General features: G+C 37.8%; 1 protein-coding gene across 2 annotated transcripts in view; it reads right to left on the bottom strand.

Annotated features, from left to right (window-relative positions):
- Window positions 1-1721: 1721 nt before the first annotated feature.
- The window catches only part of RASGEF1A (RasGEF domain family member 1A), a 179947-nt gene continuing 163996 nt past the window's right edge, over window positions 1722-17672 (bottom strand). For both annotated transcript variants that reach the window (XM_087766873.1, XM_087766874.1), the window contains 10 exons: window positions 14897-15034; window positions 11209-11430; window positions 10849-10923; window positions 10522-10614; window positions 8659-8761; window positions 8283-8362; window positions 7440-7631; window positions 5789-5912; window positions 5469-5541; window positions 1722-4407 (listed from right to left, as the gene is read on the bottom strand). In XM_087766873.1, the coding sequence (XP_087622999.1) occupies window positions 4383-4407; window positions 5469-5541; window positions 5789-5912; window positions 7440-7631; window positions 8283-8362; window positions 8659-8761; window positions 10522-10614; window positions 10849-10923; window positions 11209-11430; window positions 14897-15034 (1125 nt within the window). In that variant the 3' untranslated portion in view covers window positions 1722-4382. The remainder of the gene's footprint in view (window positions 4408-5468; window positions 5542-5788; window positions 5913-7439; window positions 7632-8282; window positions 8363-8658; window positions 8762-10521; window positions 10615-10848; window positions 10924-11208; window positions 11431-14896; window positions 15035-17672) is intronic.

The raw sequence follows: 17672 nt of genomic DNA, 5'->3' as shown, positions 1-17672 counted from the left end.
AATAATGTTACAGAAATGGTTATGCTTTAGACTGTGCCTCCAAATTACTGCAGAAACACACCCCAAATGTTGTTTCTCTGTCTTCCAAAGCCCACCTTGGGGAGCGGCAGAAGAAGACAAACCTCTGCAGTGTCAGGGAACCTATATCGGAGGCCCGTAGAGGTGTGCCGAAACCTCAAAGAATACCCAGTTATCTCTGCCTTTCCAGCAACAAGTATGGAAGGAAGAATTTGAAAGCAACTACTGCTAGTATTTGCATGCTTGCTGGTCTGGAAACTTCCTCAATAGCATGCACTAACGGTTTAGGATAAAGTCTTTCTGTGATTTTTTTTTTTTTTTTTAACTCTTTAAAAGTATCTTACTGTCCACACAGCCCTGTTTAATAGCTGCAGAGAACCATAAGACAAAACTGTACTTCCATATGCTATTTGCAGACATTTCTGGTGAGTTGGGAAGCTGGGGTTGCTCTGATAAAACTATATACATGCTGCAGACTGAAGAGGGAAGATCTTTCTGCAGGTCCTCAGAAGAATTTCTGATTTCCCTCTAAAAGATGTGCTAATATCAGTTGTCAGCTGAATTTTGCTATGTGAGTTATTTGCTAAAAGAAAGCTGTTTCTTGGGAACTATTAACTTGATAAATCAAGTTGCTGCTAATGTAACTAAAGATATCTTACTGGCATTATGTTACTACTTGTCATATTCTAATGGCAGTGAAGTGCCTGGAAAGCAATTTTGTTGTTTACTCTTATGCCTGTGTAAATAGCTAATTTATCCTAATGACTGGATGGGACATAATTGGGAGTGAATATTCAAGGATGTAATATGCATATTAATTATGAGTGTGAACTGGCCATCAAGAAGACTCTTGTCTCCTTGATCCTCTTAGTGCTGCTAAACATCATTATCTTTTCTAATGAGCCATGATGACTGAAAGTAGTACTGTTCTACTCTGGGAGTCTGTTGTAGATGCCTGGTTCCTAAAACAATTTCCCCAGAGAGTTTTCAACAGATTAAAAGTGCTTATGGGACCTCCAGAGCTCCTGCACTTGCAAGATCTAACTTTTTTTTTTTTTTTTTTTTTTTTAAGGCTTATATCCCTGGGAAAGGAGGTAGCATGGGTAGCACTGGGGCAGTGTGTTAGGAAAGCCAGATTGTCCTCGCAGCTCTGTGCTTGCCTAGTCCCTGCGTGATGTTGGAGAAGTAGCTTTGCTTCTGTAAAGCAGGGCATGAAAAAGGGTAGTGGTTGCAACCAAAGGTCCTGGAGTGTTGAAATATCAACAGAATCTTGCTACAGGAAACCCTGCAGTGTGCTGCAGCCGGAAAATGTCTCTGTGCTTTCCTGTATAAATATATGGGAGGGAAAAACCGAAATTCAGCTCTTAGGACACACAAAATATTTTTACACAGTGGAACTGTTAATCACTTTCATTGAGAGAATGAAAATATTCCATAGCAGAGACACTGTACCAAATCCATAAAATACTACTATAGAGAACACATTAGAAGTGGCAGCATATTGTTGGCTTAGTGTTGCTCTTGGCTTTGTTGGAAGATATGTAAATATTTCATAATGTATCTTTATAAGTTGGAACTTAAATTTAAATAGCCAGTTGGTTCATTGCAACTATATTGCCTTCCATAGTTGGTTCACCTGGTTCAGCTGCTGGTTTGTGGTTTGATCAGTTTGCAAGTGAAAAATAACCATGGAAAAAGTTAAGCCTGGTTGAAGCAAGTTTTTTTTATTAATGCAAGCACATCCAGTCAAACACGGAATATCCTGCTTTATGGTACAGCTTTATATTTAGCATTTCAGCTCAGAATAGCGATACACAGTATTTAAGGAATGTATCAAACTGAGGGAGGAAAAATAAAAGGGAACCAATGTGGATACTGCATTGATTTCAAGTATATACTAGGACTGATTGACCAGTGAAGTGCACATTCATGTGAAAGCTTTTTTTATACATTTACAGAAAGTGTTCTAAAATCGCATTTCAAATATATACTTTTTTCTTAAATTTTAAGCATCCCTTTTAAATTTCAGTTACATAAACAAAGCTGATATACAATCCCTCTTATAGTGTCCAACAATGTTACTAGCTAGAACATCTCTGAAAGTGCAAAACACTGTAATAATACAGTATAAATATTCTTACTCTAATCCAGGGCTGAAGGTCAGTACTTCAGCACAGGAAAAATAGCAGCAGATCATAAGAATTATCCCTTCCCCTTTTCTGGGCTGTTCCTGTTAACAGTTAGTATTCGACTTCTTCCTTCTTCATGGCATAACTTAATTTTGTTTCTCTCTGATGTCAATGCTATGGGAATAGCAAAATGTTGATTTATCTCCCTTCCTTACCCAACTTACTCTTCTAATTTTAAGTATTTGTCAAGGGTGGAGTGGAACAGGGAGAGAGGGAAGGCTCTTTAATTTTTCACTGTACTACAGGGCCAATACAGCAAATAATTTCTATTAAGTGATTGCAGATGCTATATGAAACAGTGGCACTGCTCTTGGTTGTAGGCACTCAGCAAGAAGAGTTTACTGGACTGGAATAAGCCAGACCCCTGGTCCAGCAAGTCTTGCCCCTTCTTCAACAGAAGGCAGAATAAGACAAAACCCATCTACTTAGAGTTGATAATTTTTAAAGAAGCTTGTGCAGAGGTCCTCTGTGAGGCTCTATGAGGGAGGCTGCAACCACTGTGAACTCTAGAGGGGCTTTAAAAAAAAAAATATCTAATTGTCTGGCTCAAGTCATTATCTTTACAAATACCCATCCCTCAGGCCTTAAGAGAACAATTATTGGAAAGGACAGTAGATATTAATGGGTAATAATTTGTTCATTAAATAAAACAGTTTTTAATCTGAGCCTATTTTTTTTTCTTTCTTAATTCAGAGATCAGGTGAGAAAGTAAGTCCTGAACTGTGTGGTTTTTTCCTGGAAATGAATACCTTGAATCCTAACATAAAATAAGCTCCTCAGGTGCTCATCTGGATAGCCAAGTTAGGTGTAAACTCAAGGCTAAAAGTGGAAATTAGAAATGGCAAGCATCAGCAGGTTTACAGATCATCTCTAATTTTGGTACTGGCCTGGGTTCAAAGGTTTGACCAATTTCTTACAGTGTTTTCCCTTAGATTTCAAAGGGTTCTGGCCCAGACAGTTAATAATGGCTTGCAAAATACTAGAAAAAGCTTATATCATAAGTTGGTCTTTGCTTTAATTGTCTGTAAGTGCAGACTAGCATTTTTGAAGGAAACAAGGGAATTAAATGCCCAGTCCAGTGGCGATGAACTCTTCTTAAGCTTCTTTGGGAATTTTAGCCTTAACTTCAAATTGGACATCTGAGTTTAATTCCCTCTCCCTAGCTCACATATGATTTTTATTTCCCAAAAACTGTTTTCAAAAAACCATATTGAGCCTGTTTTGCAGAGATAATCTAGGTTAGACATCATTCTTTTAAAACAAAACAAAAAAACCCGCTGATTTTTAAAAAGGAAAACACAAACTATTCTGACAGCCAGAATTTAAAGGATAGTTCCCAGAAGTATTAAAACTTAGACATGTGTGCATCTTCACACATGCACGCACACATACTCACACACAAACACACATCCCCCAGCAGTTACCCCATCTTATCTCTTTAAATCACGTAACAAAAATATGTTTGCTGCACCATCAATGTTACAGGCAGGTATACTCTACTTCATGTGCCATATTCTCCATTTTATTTAAAAAGTACATTGTAGCTGGTTTCGAGACATCCGTACTTTTATTTTCTTTACTTCCAGTCCAGCGTAATAGAAGGTACACTAAACAATATCAGTACCTTGTAAGGCACTATTTTTTGATTTAGGAGAGGAACACGCTTACTGCAGATGTCTAAGGCCTTGACTCTACAAATGCTTACTAACACATGTGAATGGTATCGCTGATTTGAAGGAGACCCTTCACTTCAAAGCTAGAGGGACATGTTGAGTGTTCTGTAGGATACTGGTCCAATAGAGCATTTAACCTGAACACTGGCTTTAGTTGGGATGTGTGTTTTAATTTTTATTAATTTTGGTGGAAGTAATAAAAAATAAAAATTTGGATGCTGATAGAATAAGATCTCCCCAGGGATACCATCTCCCATGATACATTTCATCTCTGAGAACAGGGCCCTGCCCTTATATTTAAAATAAAAAACCAAAACCCTTCACTTAAGTGCCTTAAGGTTGACATGTGAAATATTTACCACATCTTATTTCATAAAAGTTACTGTATATACAAAAGAGACCTCAACCAGTGAGGTCTTTTTTAGCTCAGTCCAAGTCTTTCAGGTTGTAAAAACACGTTCATTCAATGTGCTTCAAAGTGTGTAGATCAGACCCAAAAATCTCAGGCTCTGTTAAGCAGAGTTGTCCTAGAAGAAGTAGTAATAAAAAAATAAAATTATCTTTTTTATCACAACAAAAAGTTTTACAGTTTTGGTAAAGGTTGGCAATAGATCTATCTTGCGTCATTAGCTGGAAGCCTTTCTTCAAGGGATAGATTTTCAATTGCTATAAACTGGAACACATCTATGAATTCCAATAAAGATGCTGACTTTAAATGAAAATTTAACCTTCGTAACATTATTTCAGGCCCTTAAGATGTGCTCAGGCAAATTAGATATGTTCCTCTATCATCCTAAACTATTGCTTGCTGAACAGCATTGGATTTAATGCAAGGTACGTTGCACGGGTGTCGTAAGTGAAAAGCTTAGGCGGACTTCCTAAGAAATGCTGGGATCACTGGCAAACAGTGTCTTGTCTAGGACAATACAGTCATAGCGTAGCTCAACTGCAGCTCGGGACATACTGACTTCTTCATTCATTGTTTATCTGGTACGGATACATCAAATCTAAATGTTTAACATGATTTACGAAGGTCTAAATCTCTCCTTCTGCCTTGGCCTCAGTATTAGAAGAAATCTCATCTAAATTAACTGATCTCATCATGTACGTGGAAGAGGTGCTTCCCCCTCTCAGAGGGAGGAGGAGTCATTGAGACTTTCTCCCTTAAGAGTAGGCCGAAAATTAAAGTATTCATATAAAATTTCATCCTTTTATAAGATCTGTAACTGTGTAGGTATGATAAATGATAGCACCTTCTTAGTATCGTTATATATTTGCTCCCCTGAGAAAACCATGTCTGAAAACTGCTACAAATGTAAATTCTCTTACTGTATTTGACAGCCTAAACAAAGTATATTCTCTTCTGTAGTCCCAGCAGTGATCTTGCAGCTTGAACTGAGCTGGCTGGAAAAACTCTATCAAAATCCAAGCCCAATTGAATTTTTTCAGATTTGAATTTTGAAGAAAAAATATAAATATTTGGGCCAAAATCGTCTTAAGCTGGGCAAGCAAATAGGAGGGAGGAAGCTGATGATCACCTGCCTGTTTATGTCTGCAAAAAGACTTATGTTCTGAGGAAGCTTCATACCTGAGTGTTTTCCAGCTGTCTTTTTCCATGTGGTTTTCTGGACCTTCACTTTCAAAGGATGCAATGAACAGAGCTGGTAAATAAAATAAGAACAATCAGATACATGGGTACTTTAACTAAAAAAAAAAAAAAAAGTTACAATAGAACAGGTTTCATTTAGCAGACTTCATTATGAAGTTTATTCTCATCACAAGCCAATACAGAAGTGATAATACATACTTATCAAATATTATTTGCATGTTAATTTTTTTCATCTGCGTATTCTGTCTGCATTTCAACAAGTAGGAAGACTCGCTATGATGTTCAATAAAGGATTTTACCTTCTTCACTATAAATGGGTGCTGTGAGTAGATAGCTCTGGATCTTCTTGTCTTTTTCAAAAGGGCACTCAACCTGCTTCCATGTCAGGAAATCATGAATCTGTCTTGAAATTTCCCAGAATTTCTGCATGAGGTAATTAAAAGAATATTATTAAAATCATATTTGTTTTCTTTCAAATACTAGTTCTGTTGTTTCAATTTCGGAGCCTCTCAGTCTTGTTCTTATTCATGCTTCTCTTATTATCCCTTACTCAGTCGTCTTCCTTGTTATCCCTTCTTCTTAGTGCTCCCTTCATCTCCCCCTCTTATTCCTAGCTCCTCATCTGTTGTTAGCCTCTCAAGTTTAGAATAGCATATCCCTGCTAACTGCCTGGTCTTTTGCATTAAATTCTTTTCGTCAGCAGTCTTTTCTTCATATATGAAAGTGCTATAGGCCTATTTTCTGTGTCTTATCTCTAAATTAGCCTGCGAGTGGAACTGGTCAGTAAATGGTTTTTATTTACTTTTTTACATTTCCAGCCTTCAACTTAAATGAAATGTGACATATATGATTTTTTCATAAAGTACTTTTTAAATTTAAGAAATAATAAAAATAACATATAGAAACTATAGATATCCTTTCCTTCCTAGGATTTTAAGAAATGCATAATTACTTAGGGTTTGTCTTGTGTATTCTGTGTGCTCCCCCTCCAGCCTTAATAATGGCAAAAACCTTCAAAAGTACTTCTGACAGGCTGTGGTCTTTTGGACATATATGTTTATTAGTCAGGGAAAGAGAATCCAGAACCTATAGAAACTCCCTTCAAGACCTGCTAAATACCACTTGCTGGTTATGTGTAGCATTTATAGCTACTAACCTGATGAGCTTAAATCAGCTAACGCTGGTGATTTAGGGTAAAGTTACCTATTACAATTTGATCAGATATGATGGCTTACTGCCACAGAAAAGCTTACTTCCCATTCTTCACTGCCTTCTGCTTCCCCCAATCCCTTTTAAACATAAGGCAGGTGCGGGGCTGAGGAGTGGCAATTTTTTGTCTGCCATCATACACTAAAATTCTTACACTTCTTGATCTTGAGATCTTTCCTTTATTTTAAATGTTGCATGAGTACAATGTTCCTTGAAGAGATTTTCTTTTCCAATTAGCTAACATTAGACTATTTCTGTATTACTTGAGTAAGTTTTAATGCTGGGGGTTTGGCTTCTGAAATTCCTATTTTCTTCTCAAATCTTTTCATGCACCAGTTTTGGTAACAAATTAATGTTATTCCAATCAGTTCTGCTTATATGAATTTTATGTTTTCAAGTGCATCTGTCCCATTCAATGTAAAACTAACAAAAAAGAATCTCTATTTCAGTACATTTTAAAACTAATCTTTTGACTGAAGGCAATTATATTCCATCAGTTTTATGGATTCTCTTCTGTATATGCAGTTGTGGATCTGCTGGATGTGTGATATAAACATGGCAACTTCAAGTGCTAGCTTTCACAGAAACTTGGTGAAATCATTTCCCCTAGATAATGATATCACTTTATGTCTAGATCACAGCAATGCTGAAGGAATTGATAATAGAAATTCAAAACTAGCAAATGTTTGTAATGTACAATGTTTAACTAGCATTACAGTTTCTATAATAACGAAGTCCTACCTTGAAGTTTATCTGCCCATTGGGCAAGCGGTTCGTATGTATTTTGTGCAGAAAGTAGATATCTTTAATAAACAGGTTGAAAACTGGGATGACTATTTTCTCTCGATTGCTGTTGGCAGTCTGAGATCGCTGTGCTGCTCCTTGCAGGGCTGTGCGGTAATTACAAAAGTTGCTGGATGGATCCATGTGATGCTGTTTTTATAGGGGGGGGAAAAAAAGGCAGTCAAGTAATACGTGTTTCCTAAATATAAAAGCTTTTGATCTAACCATCAGAAAGTTCATTCTTTCTGAATTTTTTGGGCCCCTTTTTAAACTTTCAAGATAGAGTACCTTATACTGATCAGGTCTGCATTCGTGTTTTTCTAATTTCTATCTTGTTTGAAAGGAGGGTTCTGTACTGGCTTTACATCTATGCTTTGCTTCAGTGGTTAACAGAAGACTGAAAGGAAATGATAAATGACTATCAGGAAAAAATCTAACTTGCTGTCACCAATCTTTCTGATGACACTTTCAATTAAGTTTTGTTTTCATTCAGATCTCCACTAGATGGAGTACTCTAATTAGTTTTAAGGGTAGCAAAATGGCATTCACTTGAGTGAAAACTACCCTGATGTTAAATTGGAAGAAATATGCTAGGAAGAAATAACGTAAGAAAACTTGCATCCACTTTTCTTTGCAGGCAAGCAGGGAGTTTGAAATTCAGGAAATGTTCTCCCTAACGTTTATATGCTGGTGACCACTGACAGAAGTGCCTCTGTGATCTCTGACTTAGTAATTCCACAGCAGAGGTTTGGATGAAACTATTTGGTGGATTTCTGTATAAAGTCTAAACTTTATACATACCTCTAAAACATCAAATTTGGCTGTTTTGACCTTGGACCAAGTTTTCTTTAGCCGTGCCACGGGACTCAAATTCATGCCAGCTGAATGGAGAGAGAAGAAATAAAGAAACAACTGAGTTGAAAAAATATCGGGCTAACATAACTCTGTGTTTATGTCTCAGCACAACACGTTTATTTTGGAAGGCAGTTCAGCTTGACAAACAAAAGTTGTAGCTGACACTCACCCACCCACACATTAATCTGTCACTGGTACATACGGCCCCTGCAGAAGTGTGCACGCTGATGTGGTCAGCCAATTCAGGGCAAGCGTGAGCATAGTCTTGCCAGTCAGGCTGTAAAATGAAGTGCCTTTTATCATCTGTGTTAAGGATACTCACAGATAATAGCCATCATTGAGTTGAAGTTTCCAATGTTGAAGCATTCTCTTGCCACATCAATGAAAAATTCCACCATTCTTGTACGCTGCTTTTTCTTTACAACCTGAAAAAAACCCAAGATCTGTTAAGAAGGAAGGGATGGCCTGGATTTTGGATGGGATGTTCAGTCAAAGGCATTGTAACAGGTTGATTGAATAGACATTTCAAGACTTTATCCAGCTAAATCTTACGATGATATAGGCTTGAGGGTATTTTGTTAAGATTAATTTTTAATAAAATAGTAGAAGTATTTGGGGCTACTATGAATTATTTTTCTAGTTGTGGGGGAGTGTAAATTTTTGTTTATACATAAAGTTCAATGTCTTGGGGAATCTTGTATAAACAAGCCGGACGCTTTCAGCAATTTCCTGTTACTGGAAAAGGGAGATGACATGAAGCTGCTATTAGAAAGAATACATGCAAAAAATTTAAACCTCTGAAGAAGAAGGGAAAGCAGTGAAAAGACTTAAGACCAGAGTCATGTAACCTGAATGTGAGAGAGAACAATTGTCATGTCCTGATCTTCTCATTTTACTATGTGTACTCTTAAATGACCTCTTGAGAGCAGGTAGTGATGATGATCAAATATACAAATTCCCACTCATGCAAACATGCAAAGGAGCTAGCAAGGCATGCTGAACATCTGCTTTGCAGATTTTTTTACAAATGGCAAAGCAAAATTAATATACAGTGCTGTCTCCAAAAGCCATCAATCTTTTGCGTTTTTTTTTAAAAGCTAGTTTTATTGCCTAGATTACATTCATTCATCAAAATCTTTCTCATATTTAGATCTAGAAGTTCAGTCTGGCTTATACAAAAATGGCTCCTGAGTGGTGACTGCAGACAACTTCACTAGGGAATGCCCTTTTTCTTTTTTTAAAAAAAAAAAAAAAATCTCTTGCCTAAATACTTCAGTTTCTGTGTCATATCAAAAGAAAATGGTTCAGTAGTCAATGGCTTGGCTTAGCCCTTGGTATGCTAAAACGTTTTGTTTGCCTGGTTTACTAAATGTATTAGCCATACCAGCCAGCTCTGGAAGATATCTTGGTGTTTTTGTAATAAGTTTCTGTGAGAGCAAGAAATCTTAAGAGATTAAGATCAATATATCAGACTTCATAAAACTGCAGTAGGCATCTGGATTTCCACAGAAGGGCTACTGACGAAGCAGGAATAGAGAGAAAACTTCCCACTTGCTAGAATTGGTGCATATTAATAGGAATCTAAAAAGACAGAGAATAAGCATGCAAAAAAAAAGAAAAAAAGGGTTTCTGGGCCAGTATACCTTCTATTTCTTTGCTTATTATATGATAGAAGTTACTTAAACCTCTAATAAGGCTGCTCTCCCTCTTTATTTTTTTTTTTAACCTCTCCAGTAGTCTATTTTCTTTCCAGACTTCTGAAGATAGTTTGTTCCTGATTTTTCTACAAAAAAATGAACATATGATAGTGCTAATGATATCTAAATGCAGCCGAAGGACAGCTGTTTAGTGGTAAACCTGCATTTAAAGATTAGTATCTTTGAGAATTTATGGATGTATTAAAAAAAAAAAATATCCAAAAGGGCTCCACACTCAAACTCCATACAAGTTCCATTTCACTGTGTGACTAATGCTAATATGAAAGCTACACAAAACTAGAGAATATATGCAAAGTCCAACACAGCCATGAATTCTTAATCATATAAGCATGCAAATAATTTAATGCTTGAGTAATGCCATTATCTTTAATTGCACTGCTAATGTTTAAATCCCTATTAGACCACTGCCTGCCTTTTGTCCTCAAGGCTGGGATCACTTTGCTATCTTGTTTTCTACGAATACCTACCCGACAAATCTCTGTAGCCACCAGCATGCTGAGACAATTGAACCAATTGTCATAGGCCTCCAAATTATAGGTTTTGGTCACATCGCCTCGGCACTGTAAAAGAACAGGCTACATGTTAATCCTATCCTGCATCATGATAAAGTCAACATACCAAAGGATAAACTTCCTTTTCATGTCTTGATAAAATCTGGTTAGGTATTTTTTAAGGCATGAGCTTAAAGAAGGTTAGAAAATGTCAGCCTTTCTTGCACAGGGTATACTCAAATCATGGAGGTTCTTCACCCTGGTTATTCTTTGTTTCTTTTTTCCTCTGTACCCCTCTTGTACCTTGTGATTATCCAGGGAGTCCATGTGGCTGACAATCTGCATCAAATCCTCCGGGTAAATGTTGCTCACCCTTTCCTGTGTTTGGAGAGATAAGAGATTGTCACTGTACAGAAAAACAGGGAGTTCAGTGAAAAATGCATCAATAAACCCAAAGTTAGGAGAACATTTTTGTAACTTTTACCTTCCTACTACGTAGATGTGCGAGGTGTTTTTATCAGTGTACCTACTTGGTCTTGTTCATTACTTGATATTTTTTGATTAAAACATTGGAGTCTTTCAGTGAAGCCATAGCAAAATTCATATTGATGAGTATATTAATATTTAGTAAATGGAAAATGAACACACAAATTAGTGTCTCACCAGTTCGATATAGGTCAGCTGCTGTGCCAAGATCAGAGGGTCACAGCACACACTCAGGATGTCCTTTTGAGTTGACTGTGGCTTCGTTTTGAGGATGGTGCCTTTGTCGCTAACAGGCTGCCGGAATTTCTCTCTGATTTCCTGGTACTGGCTCCGTGCGGAGAGAGCCATCAGGAGATTCTGTGTCATCTGGCTAATGATCTTTTTCACTGTTCCATTTTCCTAAGCAAAGGCAGAAACAATGACTGTTAAAAACATTTAGCTCTTGCAGACACAGATAGTCAAGGAACTTCTGACTGGGAAAAATTAAATGCTTATTACCATTTTCTTTCATCTTATCTGAGCTGATCATCCTGTGACAAATGAACTTGGCCTAACTGCCCACTCAACGTCATAACGACATTGTTATGCCTGCCTGCCTTCCCAGCTCTGTTTCACTTGCTTGGCTGGTCCGCTCCTTGCGGCAGTTTTTGGCTAGTACCCCATTTCAAAGGCATCAGGGTAAACAGCTAAAAAGTGGGTATAGTGAAAGGTGGCTGAGTTGCTTGCACAAGGCTTCTTGGAACCTCTGTGTACCAAGTGCCAAAAAGCTCTTCTTCTGATCAGACTCACTGATGATCAAGTCTATCTAGCCCAGGCAGAATCCAGGGAATTCACATTATGTCCAGGAATACACCTCTAAAATACCCCAGCTTGGCTTTGAACAATTATAGCATCCAAAGATTTAGGTAAGAGCACAATATACCTCATGTTCTTGGACAACTAAAATGCCTTACTGTTTATCAGGTGCAGATTTTAAACATAGGATCTATAAGGATATATACTGCTAAAGCCACAAAAATATAATCCATCCACTCAGCATTCTGACAACGGAGGCAAGCTGAATTCTTTCTGCCGTTGACTGTTTGTGTCCTACAGACATTTCTCTGAGGTCAACCCTGAAGAGTGAACTTGATCACTTTCCTACTCCTCCATCCCTCCTGTTACTGCTTTAAATGACCCTGGTTCTCCAACCCTCTTCTTCCTGCTGCTGGAAAAACTAGTTCTACCAAAGACAGTCTTCCTTCTCCTTCCTACACAATTGTTCTCTTGCTTTCATGCAAATTATTTCTCTTGAAGTTAGCCACAAGGTTAACCGTTAGTTTACAACCTGCTGTGTTGGTTTCTGCCAGTCAACTGGATACACTAGAAAGAACTGCAATGAATCTGTGATAGTTCAAAGAAGCCACTAATGTGCAGTGATGACTGAAATTATGTAGCAGATGTGAGAGACGATGACTACCAAATACTTGTATATTGCATGCTATAATTAAGCAATAATAGTGTCAGAATGTTGCTTTACAAGGCAATAATCTGACTCCCAAGTGAAATCAAATGAAAAGCTGAAGGCAGTGTAGCTCATCTTGATGAGGCAACTGGATTACCGCTGAACAGCAGCTGGCTGGAGCCATTTCAGATATTGTGCTGCAAGTGTTCAGAAATGCCAAGGGACCGTGGTGGGGGGACTAAAATAAAGCGCTAATTCTGCTCTCTGGTATGCTGAGCTTTCTGTTGTAAATCATTTGACTTCAGCCTGACTTACCCATGTGTCTGGGAGGAGGCAGTATTTCTAGATATGGCTCATAGAGAATCAAACTTGAAGGCAGGTGAGAGTATCACAGGTATTACATGAAAGTGAACACAGGAACTGCAGTGCCATGAAAAACTATGGCTTACTTAAGCTATTGTGAATTTATTAGCATCTTAATATTTAGACAAATGCCCTTAGAGTTTTAGCAGTTTCCTTTCATTACTAGTCTTTCTTACCCTAAATTTTCTTACAACTTTGGAAAATCAGTCAATGAGTGTACAATAATTTGTCCTTGTTTGAGTTCAAACAAGACATTTGTACTCCATTTGGGGTGCAACCCTGGCTGTAGCTGTAGCTATTTGGTATGCTGCCTAATATCACTAGGACAAGCACCTGACTGCTTTGTGCGAGTTCTCAGTTTACCTTCTATCCTACCTATGAAGAATAGTGCCCAATGGGATTTGGAAAAGCTTTAAAATACAAAATAAAACCTCAAACCACTACCATAATCCCTTGCTGAAGCACAGTATGAGTAATTTCTTGTGGTAACAAATACTGAGAGCAAGAGCTGCTTTTTGTCAGTGTCAAATTATGTTTCCTAGGGGTCAGATGTGGCATAGCTCTTCACTGATCAAACTTGACTTGTAGCATTGTTAAGGGGATAAATACAATAATGCTGTAATTAATGGATGTCATCAGATGCCTCGGACACCAGAACACTGAGCCACTCCATGAAGACGTTTTTTTTTTTTTTTCTCAGATGACAATTTATTCATACATAACAGAGTGGGAGAGAAGGGAAAGAGAAAGAAAGGCCACAACTTCTTTCTAGTTCAAAATAATAGACAAATTAAATACTAAGACACAGATGCTAAATAAAACCTCTGCCAAGTCCCCTTTCACAGTAATATCTCTGCCAACATGCATCTCTTCTATTCCCTTTGTAGACAAGGGTGAAGGTATATTAGAATCCTGTTTCCTTTTCCCTTCCTACTAAGGCACTGACATTTTCATAGTAGCATCCAGGTAAACAGCTTTGCTGATGCAACAAAACTGACATACTTCCTTCTGACAACTTGGTAACACCTAATTGTATTGTGTCCTATCACTGATTCATGCAGTGCTGTCAAACCTGTTGTTCTTCATTTTCTCTGTACTGGAATCGACAAAACCACATAATACAATTGTCTTCCCATTTCCTGCTAATTGCTCTCAAAAATATCTTGAAGTTGTGGGTTTAAAAACAAGAAGCTTCTGCGTCTATGTAAGTAAGCCTTCAGATTCATACAAACACTTTACACTTAATTCCCTTGCAGTTCTTCGTTATATCCTTCCCTCTTTCTATTGGTAGTTATGGTAACTTTCTCAATGAGAAAAAAAGTGTAGGCTTTGTGGGTGTTGAGGGGGGGGGGGGGGGAACAAAACAACAAAAAAACCCAAACAGCAAACCAACAGCCCTTGTTTTATTTGAATTTGCTTTATCTGTTTACTTTAGAGAAGTATTCTGTGAGGTCTAGTTTTCTTCGTAAGCTAGAAACTCAGAGCTGTTAAGACTGGTGATTGACTAGCTAGCAGAGCTCAACTATAACTTCCTTAGTGGAAATACCGTGCATGTCACTTGAAACATAGCAACAAAACAGTTGCTGATTATTGCTAGGAGCTAGGAATGAACTATTCAATAATAAGCATCTTCACCTTGAGCAAGAGTATATTTGATACAACTGGTTGATATGTCTTGTGGAACTTAGACATATAGAGTAGTAATAAAGTACAAAGGATGGTACATAATTCATTATGAAAGTTAACTATATTGTGCCATTATAGTCACTGTTCTTTCCTTTCTCCTTCTGCACCACATCCATTTTTCATATCATGACTATTTTTTCTCGTCCTCTTATACTTGGTGATTATACATAGACAGTTTCTGCTAACGGACCATTAAGTTCATTGCTCAGCCCATGTCCTGCAGTTACGCTGACAGCTTAGCAACTGCTGCTATAGTCTGTTTAGAAAATACTGCATGCAGGAGCAAGGGTTTGTGTATAATATGATAAACTGTATATAAAGGTTGACAAATATTGCTTTCCCACCTAATGTTTTTTCTCCCCCCACCCTTACCTCATCACATTGTGTGATCCTGTGAGCAATCTCCTTCAACTCTTTCATGGATTTTTCATCTTGGAAATCATAGGGGAAAGTTTCAGTCCATTCCTTCAGGAGCTGAATGATTTTGGCAGCGAAGGATTTTAGCTTTGCCTAAAAAGAAACAATGAGTTGATTACTGACGGTAGACCTTTCTGACTGCAGAGTACATTAGTTGATGAAGGCTGACATAAAACTAGAGACACCCTTGAAAATACTTTGCATTAGTAGTAGGTGAAGGGGATAAAAAAGAACATATTTAACTGTGAGCCAGATTCCTAAACAGCATGATTTAGCCTCCTTTCATGATGGCTTGGTAATGTCTCTTACCAAACACTTTGAAGATATTTTCAAGGTTAGTTATATAAAGGCAGGAAGATGACAAAATAGTTTGTGACTTATTTGATTGAAGTCAATGGGACTTAAGCTGATTTCTGCCATCTGAGGCAGCAGTACTTAGCATTTAAATTCAAATGCATACAAACGGCAGCACTCTACCAAGCATCTTTCATGAGAAACGTTCACAAAGACATTTTTGTTCTATAGCATTTATCAGACACTCCAGATTGAGCTGTATATTAAAATAAATGAATGACAGGAAAGATATGTGTGTTCACTCCATGACATCTAAATCAAAATGGACTTTGAAAATAAGAAGTATTGGCTCTTATTCAAAAAGCTATCAATCACAAAAAGGGGAGGGAGAGCTGTTTTCCGAGTTCTTCTGTTACCCGTGAATCTTCCAAGGCTTTTCACCAGTTAGACCTGAATTGGATTCCAATTGCTCCACTATCATAGTAATAGAGAGCAGCATCAGTAAATCCAAGGGACCACTCCTGTAAAACTGGGAGTGTGAGTGCTAAGAACACTTAACGAACAAGAAGAATCAAAACTTAGTTCAGGTTACGTTTATCCTCCCACTCAACTTGTGATGCACTGAGGAAAAAGGAAGTTTTCATTTGTGTTTAACTCCCCACTTGTGTAAGCTACAGAAGTCCCACTACGCAGCAGTTCCTTCTCCCCATGCACAGTGCCATTTCCTCATTGCACTCTCCATCAGCCTCTTAGGGGTTACAGAAGGTGACTTAGCATGTGACTGTCGCCACAGGAAATCGGTGTATTTTCTTTTAAGACAAATAGAGAATGTCTTCCAAGAATTGGTAGGAACTCCTGCTAAAACATTTTCTGATCATAGTATGTCCCAGTTTATTTAATCAAAACTAAAAGTCAACCAAACTAAGCTATTTTTTTGCATTTTTTAACATCTACCTGGTATACAGTCAGTGGGAATATTAATGATGATTAATAAGAACTTTGAAGTTAAACCATGCACCCTTGAATCTTCAATCTGAAAATGAGTCAGTGCTCTTTGTAAGTCTGAAGGGAATTTTCTTGCTGCTTTTTTTTTTTCCAGAGCTGCAAATTGCATTCTGCTAGCATGCTTTTCCTAGCTGTTTTTTATTGATGGTATTTAATTGATCCTACTAGTAAGAGAAGTGCAGAACAGTTGGATAGTGAGGGCAAAAAGAAAACATCACCATTCTCTTTGCCAGTAGTAAGCAATCCTGCAAAGCAGTCTCTGCCAATGCCACTCCTGTGGAGTCCAGCTTCAAGGTATTTCTAACAGTGTGGGACAGAGTTCCAGATTATAGTTGTCTGTCCTCCAATCTCCCATTGTCATCTGCCTTGGGGAAAAGACAGTTTATACTTCTTTGCTAGGAAAAGCATGGAGCCTGAAATTATTAAAAGAATAATTTGTAGGTAGTGATCGAGAATTAATTAGCCAGCCAGCGTGCTTCCATTCAATTAAAGGTAACAGGTACGTGCCTACTCCGCTTTTGTTTACCAAAACCTGCTACAGAACTGTTTTTGGTATTAATTATCCTGACTATCCTTTCTTTTTAACTTTTGAAACTGAAAAAGGAGGGATGGGGGCCAGAAGGTTCCAAAGTCGTTCCTTAGGCCATGGCAAGCATCTCCATATGAACACTGACTTCCCATCTCATCTATCTACTCGTGAGTTGCTAAGGTTTGCTTCCTTCATGATGGAAGGCTAGGCATCTATTGCAAGACAAACTGTAAACCCTATTACTCTTCATGTACTTACTTTTCAGGTGTAAAAAAGCTTTATGATTACCGGATGCTTTTAATGCTTATGAAAATAAGGTATGCTTTCTGAAAGCAACGCTAAAAAACATCAATACAGCAAAACATGAGATTCCTGTTTCATGTGCACTCTGATGAAACCCAAAGCAGCGTGACAGGCTTGATGCACATAATGTGTGATAACCTAGATAGAAATCACACAGATGTGTGGGTAGCAGCACGCGTTTTCCTTTTTATCATGGTTGCAATAAACCTACCAACCTACTTTTTCTGTAGTCCTACTCCAGATGTGAGCCTCCCCTAGTGAGGCCTGACACAGAGTTCTCTGGAGTCTACGGGAATATGTCTCCCATAAATATTTCTTTGAGAAGAAAAAAAACTTCTATTAATTTAAGTACTGTGCATCAGCCCTGTTCTACATGAGACAAGACAGTACTGAGAAACAACTACCAATTAGAAAGGAGGGCAATAGCAGTACTGTGCTTGTTGGAAAGGGAGGTATAATGACAATGAACTGGTTACGAGTATTGTTTTGATTTTTAGTTTTAGAAATGAAAACTTGCTGGCAACAGAAGCCGAGGGAAATCATAATTTTTGAAGGGACTTATGTATTCCTAGACAGGCAATAAAAGTTTAATGGAAACTA

Source organism: Nipponia nippon, unplaced genomic scaffold (assembly GCF_047370975.1).
Source record: "Nipponia nippon isolate SJK-2023a ecotype South Korea unplaced genomic scaffold, ASM4737097v1 scaffold_3, whole genome shotgun sequence".
Lineage (NCBI taxonomy): Eukaryota > Metazoa > Chordata > Aves > Pelecaniformes > Threskiornithidae > Nipponia > Nipponia nippon.
The sequence above is the reverse complement of the archived record's forward strand: the minus strand, read 5'-3'. Positions and strand labels throughout refer to the sequence as shown.